Source organism: Odocoileus virginianus, chromosome 31 (genome assembly GCF_023699985.2).
Source record: "Odocoileus virginianus isolate 20LAN1187 ecotype Illinois chromosome 31, Ovbor_1.2, whole genome shotgun sequence".
In the NCBI taxonomy this organism is placed as follows: Eukaryota; Metazoa; Chordata; class Mammalia; order Artiodactyla; family Cervidae; genus Odocoileus; species Odocoileus virginianus.
The window spans coordinates 217,142-227,230 of NC_069704.1; the positions used below are offsets into that span (position 1 = coordinate 217,142).

Consider the following 10,089-nt stretch of genomic DNA (forward strand, 5'->3'; position numbering starts at 1 on the left):
GTTTATGTCTTACATGCGGATTATCACACAAATCCTAGGATTCTAGTTGACTTTGTCCCTAGGCTATATCTGGGGCGTCCCTGGTGGCTCAGTGGTACAGAATCCACCTGCAATGCAGGAGCCTCAGATTAGATCCCTGGGTCGGGAAGATCCCATGGAGGAGGGCATGGCAACCCACTCCAGTATTATTGCCTGGAGAAGCCCATGGACAGCAGAGCCTGGCGGCTGCAGTCCATGCACTTGCAAAGAGTCCGACATGACTGAAGAAACAGCACAGTCCATGTCAGGCTGTATTCAGACCAGGGGTCGTCTGAACAGAAGAGCTCACTGCTGGACTCACTTGTCTCTAAAAAATCAGATCCAGTCAGATTTGTTCAAAACATATCAAAATACATCTACCTACAAAATATATCAGGTATACCTATAGAATACATCTACCTATAAAATACATCTACCTATAAGATCTGGAGCTTCTTGGAAGCTTAGTTTCACGTTTCCATTACAAAGTCATACAGGAAATACAGAGGCAAACTTACTTGAACTGTTCACTACCAAATCATGTGTCTTATAGAGTATGTCACCAATATAGTACCACTTTCTAGAAAATGCTGATTGTCCCTTACAAGAATTTGTAGCTTTCTCAGTTTATTTATACCTTTTATATTCTGTGGCTTCTGACAGTATTTCAGTCTCATAAAGATTTGTAAATCATAAATTCCCCAGATAAACTTTTTCAGAAGAGTCACTCTGAAGACTTCATTGTAACAAACACTTCATTTATTACTTGTGTTTTATTTACAGTATTTACATATTGCACAGTATCTGCATACTATTTTACATTTATTTTACAAAAGGACGAAATTAGCCTGAGCATGTACACAGATGTCTCCACACTGAAGTTCTTTTTTTTCATGCAGTTCCAAATAATACTCTGGGAATTTAATTGTAAAAATAATAAAATATTAATACCATATGCTATATGAAAATATATTTTTAGATTCTGCTGACTCTGCTTATGTTTCTAAAGAAATATCTGTGATGTCACCTAATCAGGAAAAAAGATCTCTCTCTGCCATTTCACAGCATGACACATCAAATGCAGTCCTGTTGTCTAAAATGATGAGTGGCAAGCATTACTGTCAGGCACACAAATGTACTGAATATGTGTCCACATATGGTGTCAACAACATACGAAACTTAAGGTAAAGGAGTTATGGAAGAGTCTGTCTGCAAAAATAAATCTCTGTTCACGGGGAGTGTTCAGAAGGCAGTGGGTCTGTCCTGTTGGTCTCCAAGGCACTTCTCACGGGTCCTGGGCTGCCGCGCGGCTCTGCAGAAACAGACAGGCTTGGTTTCCTAGAACGACTCACACTGGGAGACCTGTATGTTAAACTACATGTGACGTCATCTACCTGCGGTGCAGGAGTCCCAGGTTCAATCCCAGGTCAGGAAGATACCCTGCAGAAGGAAAACTCCAGAGTTCTTGCCTGGGAAATCCCGTGAACAGAGGAGCCTGGGGGGCTACTGTCCATGGGTCTGACAGACTGAGTGACTGACAGTAATGTGTGTCCAGACCTGAGGAATTTCAGTCTGCATGTGTTTCCCCGTGTTCCTGTGAGTCTTTTACTGTGGGAAGTAACTCAGTCCTGCTGTCACCACTGGCCTGCTGTGCTGAAGGAATGAAATCGTCTCAGATGAAGAGAATGCCTGTCGGGCTGAAGACGAGCTCAGTGTTGCCGCGTCTGCTGTGGGTTCTCGGCAGTGCAGTCTGACTGACTGGGGTGATCCTGGGCTGCTCAGATCAGGCTGCAGTTTGTAGAATGAGGTGGATGCTTGCTACTTGTTTCCTCTGAAAATATTCCCGGCCTAAGGCCTTGAAATTACCCGAGGGGAAGCCCAGATCAAGGAAAGCGTGTGGGGGAGGCTGTCTTGCCATGTGGGAGAGGGGCTGGAAAGCTAGACTCCTCTGGCTGGAGGAGATCAGGTTGTGAGATTCAGAAAGGAGAGGGCTCTTCTCTGAGATCACGGAGTGGAGGGGCTCCCTGCTCAGGACCCCATGAAGCCTGACTTCCTTAGACCAGCCTTTAAGAGGCTGAGGTCATGGTCTGGTGTGGGAAGAGGCATCTCTCTCTGCAGGAGCGTCCTGACTTCTTCGTGGGTTAGGACCGCAGAAGAGGCACTTGGGCACAGCTTATGGCTCGTGAGCAAAGTCGGATGTTGATGCAGAATGTGAGCTCTACCCTTCAGGGGGTCAGGGCGACCCTTGACTGTCTACACTGTCACCAACCAGTTAAGCGTCTGCAATTGGGGCTTAAAGCTTCTGGAATTGGAAGAAATTAATCTTTTAAAGTACTATAAAGGTATTTTAGCATAAGAATCTGTATTCTAAATGACACCTTTCTTGGCCAAAACGAACACGGTTCCTGACAGTGGTGACAAGTGTGCTTCCTGACACAGAGCAGAGCGGGACCACTCTTGGGGGCCACGCCACAGCCGCCAGGGCTCCAGGGGGCCACTCCTCCCGCCTTTGCACTCAGGCGAGCTGTCTCTGCAGGAGAGCAGTCGGGACGCAGGGGTCAGCTCACAGGCAGGGAGGCAGGGAGCCTGCGGCCTGAGGGTCTCCCCACTTGTGAGTAAATGGCAGTTGTTTTCCAAGGATGTGCCTGGTTCATCTTTGGAAACAGTGATGCTTTAACTATAAAGAAATACTTAATAAAAGCATTCTCATCTCTCCTGGCAGGTACTTTGGGAGACTTATAATAATCCATTCATTGCTTTAAAAATAAGTGTTCTGTTTGCCACGTGGGCAGTGGAAGAGAAACTGGACAGCATTCAGATGAAAAATGAAGGAGGAGGAATTTCACAGCTTTCACTTTAAAAAATGTGCTTTCACTCCCCCCAGATAGGAAGTGTTGTAAGTTTCATGAGCCGGTGGAGAGTGTGGGGTCACAGCCTCCAGTAACCGCTTGTTTGCCTGAACCCCTGTTTGCTGGAGGGACTCCCGCTGGGGAGAAGCGGTGCTGTGGGCGGCGGCTGCCCCGGGCCCTCGCACAGACCTTGGTCAGCGTGGCCTTTGCCATGGAGAGCACCCCTCCTTGACTCACGGGAGATGAAGGGGCAGCCATCAGACGCAGGCAGACCTGGCATCTGGCTGGCCTGGCACACAAGACACAGAGGATGCCTGTTCGCAGCTGTTCTTCAGCTTCGTCAGCGCCCTGACATCCTGACAGAAGTCCGCCTCAAACAGTATGTCTCTAGAATCTGCGTGGATATGGTCAGTCATATACTCACCTGTGAATGTCTGAATGAGAGCCTGTAGGTGGGTGAGCAGACTTCACATATGCACCAAGCGCATGCTGAGGTCAGTAGCCAGTGGGCTGTGTGCAGATCAATGTGCACTCGGCCAGCGCGCCCTCCTGGGACTGGGTCCCAGCGGCTGTCTGCGGTGCTGTGTGTTTTACTGCTGGCCAGTATTTAAAGACATTTGGAGTATTCTATCAGCCTGACCCACAGTAACTCTACTTTCACTGAGAAAGACTGTCTTTAAACCCCCATGAATTTTTCACGTCCCTGACGCACCCTGTTGTTGGTGTGCAGGCCATGGTGACCGGGCCGCCAGCTTACCTTATCCCTCCATGCACATCGGGCTGACTGCCAGCCGAGTAAGAAGCCGGGCACACCTCTTGTAGTCTGCAAGTGCGGACAGATCACAGACCCTTGTCAGATAACTCAGCAGCTTAGATGAACAGCATTCACTTTAAAAACCATAGCAGCTGCGAAAGCCATTCATTCCTTTAAACACTCTAAATTCCCTGGAAGCGGTGCGCAGACTGTCATCTGCAGTCATGGCCTGAAGCTGCTGACTCAATAATTTATGGCACCTCAGGGCCGTGAGTGTCACGTGACAGAAGATGAGTGATGTGACTGGGGGCCATGGCGGGCAGGGACGCGGACGTCCACACGCCTGCTCTCTGCCTGTTTGCTCCTCACAGTGGTTGCTGGGCTCATCAAAATGGCTTTCGTTTGCTTCCTGGCAGACAGTCTTCTGTGCCCTGTGTTATTTAACTTGTAGGTCACGTGTAGGCAGGGTCCCCTCTTGAGTTGATCATAACATAAAGCCTTCCACACAAAAATTCTAAAGACAGTGGGTCAGCAGCCAAGTACCAGAGTGAAAACACCTGGCTGGACGATGGAGGGAAACAAGGGCTGGTTTCTGAGTGCAGCCTGGCCTTCCTAGCAATCGCGGTTTCCTGCGCCATTCGTCTCGTAGGTGCTGCCTCAGAGGACAGGCAGCTCAGCAGTCATGCCCACACAGGGATTCCTCAAGACAGAGTTTACTTCTCAAGAGTCACAGAATCTTACTTAAAGACGGAAGAGTTCATACTCTTGGCCAAAATTCCGAGTGAATAAATAAATTGACAGCAATAAATATGCACTGCATGGTAGACAAGCAGTTAATTCTTCAAAAATTACACATGATAAATATTTACAGGACATAATTTGGACTCAAAGGATGATCTGACAGCTGGAAGCAGGGTCACTGGGACTCCTGACTTTTTTGGCTCTTCACCAGATGCACCACGTTTTTTAGGATGTGGTTTTCCTAAACAGACCATATGTGATACACTGGATTGTATGAGCTCAAAGACTCCGGAATTTGACACATGCCCTAAGATCCCGAGGTCAACCATCTCCCTGCGGGACAGCATGTTCTCCACTCTGATGGCCACCTGGAGTGGGGGTCCCCTCAAGGTGCAGACTTTGCTCAGTGGGTGTGACGGACTCAAAAGTCCTGCTCTTCAAAGGAGCTCATCCCAAGATCACACCTTGAGTGAGAAGGTCTATTGTTCCTTCTGTCTGACCTGCCAGGATTCTGGGAACCCTTGTATTCAGCCCTGAACTGCACAGACGTGCCCAGATTCGGCTCCACAGCTCATTATGAGCTGGTGGAAGGCATGTGAGCAGCCACGCGTCCAGGGCACTGACCTATCTCCAGGTCCAGGTGTAGCCATGATGCACCCTGATCCTGCCACCTTACCTTCCGGGTGACCAGGAGAATCGTGGGTGACTCAGTTATGTCAGCTGAAGAGGCAGCAAGTGTTGGGGGGGGTTCCCGGGGAGGGTCTGTGGATGAGCCTGTGGCGTCTGCAAAGCCCACAGATAGCGCATGTGCCACTGGCCCTGTGACAGCGTTGACCGAGGCCACGGCCCCTCCCTCCAGGAGGAGCTCCCTGCCTTCCTGCTGTGTCTGGGGGTGGGAGAGCTCCATGAGGTGGCTCTGCTGCCTACTCAAGACAGTTTCCCCTTCATGGAAAGGGGCTTAGTGTTTTGAGCATGGCAGGCAGATCTGGTCTGCTGCCCCTAAGGATGGTCCTGAAAACAGCTCCTAAGAGGACTTGACTTATTTGCACAGCTGTCCTCCTGTGAGCCTTAAAGGGATGGAAAGTTGTGGTCCCTACACACAAAAAAATTGGTTTAGGGCTCTAGCACATGTCACTCTACCTACTAAGCTGCTTGTCATCACTGCATGTTTTGTGAAGAGCACAAGGAGCCATTTTTGGGGGAAATGAAATCCGTTTTGTTGTGGATAACCCAGAAAGTTACAGCTGAGAGCCACATGGAGGGGGCACCTGCATTTCTGAGTGAATGATGAAGCCAAGCAGAAGAGCAAAGTTTTGAAATAGCAGTAAAATTCTTGGGTGATGAGGTTATAATTACTGGTAAAAGCAAAAAGTCTGTGGCCAGGGTGGTGAGAATGGTCCAGACCCATCCTTCGATACTTTACACCCTATAGTAGTCATCTCAGCAAGTCATCTTAAGTGTTTGCTCCACTGTTAGAGTTGAGTGGATACAAAGACAGGCACGAGGCCAGAATTCAAGAAATGCACGGAAGAGTCCAGCCCATTCCAAGAGTTCATTAATTCCAGCAAGTGTAAACCAGGTTCTGTCTGGCACTAGCTGCTGCTTGTCGTTATCTTCCTCAATGGTCTACTCAGCCCAGCCCCTGACTGCAGAGTCAGCAGGGAGTAAATATTCACGAGTCTGGGTGACACAAGGCAGGCACCTGTTCACCCAGGCGGAGGGCCCAGCGATTCAGGTGCAGTCACTTACATGCGGGGATGGTGCAGTCTCGGGTGTTGTGGTAAAGTCTGTGGAAGTGTTTGCTGCACTTTGGGCTGAAATACAGAGGACCTGGAATGCACAAGAGGAAACAGATAGTGAGAGCTCCTGGAGGCCAGTACCTGGGGAGAGGCAAAGGAATGAGCGGAAAGCTTACCTGTAAGATGTTTTAAAAACTTGTCTTTCATCCTTAGATCTCGAGGGACAATTTCTGTTTAAGGGAAAAGAAATAAATTATTAACTTGACCAAAAGAAGCATTTTCTCATGTGATCTGAAGTGCATGTTTAAAATTACTGGATATTCTGCTATAAACAGCAATCACAGCAGTCCCTTGATCGCTGTACATGGCAATATGAGGACGAGTGAGTGGGCACATTGTCCCCAAATCAGGTTCACAGCTCTCCAAGATCCACTACTAACACCAATCTCCACCACCAGGAGAGAGTCAGGGACCATGAAGTGTGTGTGTGTGTGGGTGTGTGTGACGGTTATCTTCCAGTGAGTAAATCACTCTAGACATTTTCATCTTGAAGACCTAGAGAATCAAATTCAACAATCTCTCAAAGTTCTAAGAAGAAAACCTGATATCATCCTTCAAACAAACAAACAAAATCTGCTATAGGCATATTCTTCTAGGTATTTACTTAGAAAAAGGGTGAGGTTCTGTCAGTACCACCTGTTGTGAAGGCTGATATGAATGCATGCAAACAGACAGTACCACGTAGAGGAGCTAAAAGCACAGTTCCCAGGGAAAGATGTGTCTGCGCAGTCGTAGCTGGAGTTGGTGACTAGCCTGACTGACATCCTTTCTGCTTTCAGCCTTGTGTTTGCTCTTTTTAACAGTCATCTGGATTCATTTTTACTCACCTGATCTGCACTGGTAATGTGATGGCATGTGGTCACACTACCACCAATTCTCCTCATTCAAAGAGGGAAATTTTCCATAAGAATCTTACTTGCAAGGTTTAGACATCTCCTAAATGTCAGTCTTCGTTTACAACTAACTTTAGTCAGTCTATATAAAATTGACCTTATCATATTTGACCTGATTGTGTCATGAAAGCATTAAAAGCTTCCATGCTTTCCTTGGAAATTTCCCAGAGGGCAGCCACTCTGGGAAGGCTCTGCCGTGGGGATGGGGGTGGGGGATTCTGAAACATTTCTGTCTCAGTTGAAACTGCTTTGCTGAAAATATTTCCATTTCCAAAATAACAGATGACAGTTCCATGCTGAAATTACCGACCAGTGTAACCACTCACACATCTTAGATGTGGATGAGGGGTAGTTATGTTATCTGCCAAGCATCATTCATGGAATTCCTATATCCTTTTATAAATAAAAATATTTCCCAGCTTTTTTTTTTAAACAGTAGAAATGCATTTATATTTTAAAACTACGTATGCGTTCTCAGAGTTCTATCTCCAAGCAAGTCCTGGATCTTCTAGCGTCCCCTGATACAGGACAGGCAGACCCGGGGGGCTCGGCCAGCCCCACACGCAGGAGGCCTTTGCAGGCGGCGCGCTCGCCTCCACAGCGGGCGGGCGGGGACTCACCCACTCTCTGCTCCTCGGGGTAAGGGTAATCGGCGACCTCCCTGCGGTCCAGGATGTAGTCTTGCCGGCCCGAGAGCTGCAGCCTCTTGGACTCCCCCGAGTGGTACTTCCTGAGGTCCTGGACGATCTCCACGATGAGCCGCAGCAGCGTCTGTTGGTCCGCGGCCTCCCGGCGCTCCGCGCCGCCCCTGCCGGGCCCCGCCGCCCCCAGCACGAGCAGCAGCCCCAGCAGGAGGGGGCGCCCGGGTCCGTGCATTCTGCGCTCGTCCGGGCCGGGTGGGGTCGGTTCGCTCCCGGAGCTCGGCTCGCTGGAGGGACAGGGTGCGGGGAGACCCGGAGAGCCGGTCTGCAGGGAGGGAGGCGAGGCCACTCCCCTCGGACCGCGCGCCCCGGCCCCCGCGCCCCGGAGGACGCGCGCCAAGCCGGTGGAGGGGCGCCCCGCGCCGTCCAGACCGGGAGGGCAGCTGCGGAGCCAGGGCGGGAGGCTGGGCGGGGTCCGCACGAGGACGCCCCCTCTCCGAGGCCCCTCGCGGCGACGTGGAGAGCGCGCCGTGGGTGCCGCGCGACCTCCGCTCCCGGCGGTACTCGCCTCGGCCCCGCCGCGGCCCCGAACTTTCCTGGAGATGGCTCATCGGCCGGAGCCCCGCGGCGCGGCGCCTCAACTTTCCGTCCCCCACGGGCGCCGAGCAGGGGCCAGCGGCGGCTCGGGGGCTCGGGCCCAAGCGTCTCCCTCGGGGATCCGCAGCGCACCCCGGCGAGTCGGGGGGCGGAGGTGGGCGCCCCGCCCGGCGGCCGGGCTCAAGTTTCCAGCAGCGCCTTTGTGTGGCGGCCGCCCCCTCCTCCCTGTGTTCCCGATCTCCGCCGAGAAGCCCCCGCGACGAGACCCTCTCCCCAGACGCCCGCTGTGCCCGGTTCTGGAAAACCCCTGGCCCTGTGGAGGGAGCCCGGCTCGTACCTGCCCGGTGCCAGCCGTGAGGCCACCTGCGCGCAGGAACCCGACCGAGTCGCCTGTCCCGCGCCCCGCAGCCGTGCGCGTCCTCCGGCGTCAGTCCCCGCGCCCAGGAGCTGGCGCCCGGCTCCCTACTCCATCCCCGGCGGCGCCCGGCCGCGGGGCGCACTGGACGCGCGAGGAGGGGACGCGGCGCCTCGGAGCTGTGGGCGTGGAACTCGCGGTGGCTTGGGGTGCGGGCTGGCGGAGTCCGGCCTCGGACCTCGGGGCCCCTCTTATCCCCGCGGCTGCCGACGTCAGGCGGGTCCCCGAGGGCCCGGCTCCGGTCTTTAATTAGAAGCCGCCGGTGTGTTCGTATCCCCGCGCGGATCTTCGTCAGACACCCCCTTCACCACCCCCATCTCCTCCGCGTCTCCCCACCCCGTCTGCCCCCCCCCCGTATCGCCCCTCCGCGTCTCCCCCTCCTTCTCCCCGTCTCCCCGCCCCTTCTCCCCACATTCCTCGTCTCCTCCCCTCCCCTCCCCTCCGACCCCCTCCTACACCCCCTCTCCCCGCGCACCCGATCCCCCTTTCCCCGTCTCCCCCATTTCCCTCCCCCTCCCCTCTGCCTACACTGCACCTCCACCCCGGCGGCCCCCTCTCCCATCTCCCTCCCCTCCTTGTTCCTCCCCTTCTACCCCCCTTCTCTCCTTCAGTCTATTTCCCTCCGTTCCTGTCACTTATGACAGGATGAGAAGAAACGCCTTTACCAGGAACTCGGATCTGTTTTTGTCTAAATGTAGATCTCGGGCTATTAAAAAAGGAGCTGCCTGATTGCCTCACATTTAATAAGTCTACGAGAGTCTGTGTGTTTTGGGGGATCTGCCGGCGAGGCTGGGGACCACTCCCGGGGGCGAGGTCGCTTCGCCCCAGACAGGTCGAGGGCAGGGTCTGGGTTAGCGCTGGGACCCCCGGACACAGCCCCCTGGCTGGACCGCGGCGGCCCCCTGCCACCCTCACCCGCCCGGCGAGCCCCCGGAGGACAGCGCGCTGGACCCTCGGCCCCGGGCTCGCCGGCTCTCTCGGCAACGCCCTCGGGAGCGCTCCCGGGCCCTCCGTCCAGGCCCGCGTCTTGCAGAAAGTTTTAGGTTGTAGGCAGGCCCATTTGTGAGAATTCAACAGTTTACCTCCTTTAATTTTTCTTCTTGTAAAATGTATTATCAATCAGTTGCGCACTTTCCCATTTTATTGGCCCTTTCTGGGCAAGAGCTGGACCTCCTCCAAACCGGCGATCTGGTTGGGAAAGGTATTCTCGGCGCAATACCCGCAGGGAGCGCGGCGGCGGGAATGGAAACCTCTGCCGCGAGCGCGGCGGCCGCCGGCCGGCTGGATGCACCCGGGACGCTGCGGGCGCGCGGCGACCCCGGCCGGACTCCGCGCTAGTCTCCGCGTCTCTTCCTCTCGCTCCCTCCCGGCGGTCCGCGTCC

The 10,089-nt window shown here is 53.4% G+C and overlaps 1 protein-coding gene across 3 annotated transcripts; it reads right to left on the bottom strand.

The window, feature by feature from the left end:
* Positions 1-755: 755 nt before the first annotated feature.
* ALKAL2 (ALK and LTK ligand 2) lies at positions 756-9,005 on the bottom strand. 3 transcript variants are annotated; one of them, XM_070459138.1, is made up of 7 exons: positions 8,630-9,005; positions 7,675-7,982; positions 6,278-6,331; positions 6,112-6,192; positions 3,625-3,690; positions 1,413-1,458; positions 756-1,330 (listed from the first exon to the last, which is right to left on the bottom strand). In XM_070459138.1, the coding sequence occupies exons 2-5, from the start codon at positions 7,928-7,930 to the stop codon at positions 3,626-3,628; spliced, it is 456 nt and encodes a 151-aa protein (XP_070315239.1). In that variant the 5' UTR covers positions 7,931-7,982; positions 8,630-9,005; the 3' UTR covers positions 756-1,330; positions 1,413-1,458; position 3,625. The 3 variants fall into 3 exon arrangements, with proteins under 3 accessions (XP_070315239.1, XP_020730962.1, XP_020730967.1); XM_020875303.2 differs by lacking the exon at positions 1,413-1,458; XM_020875308.2 differs by lacking the exons at positions 756-1,330; positions 1,413-1,458 and adding an exon at positions 1,465-3,261.
* Positions 9,006-10,089: the final 1,084 nt, after the last annotated feature.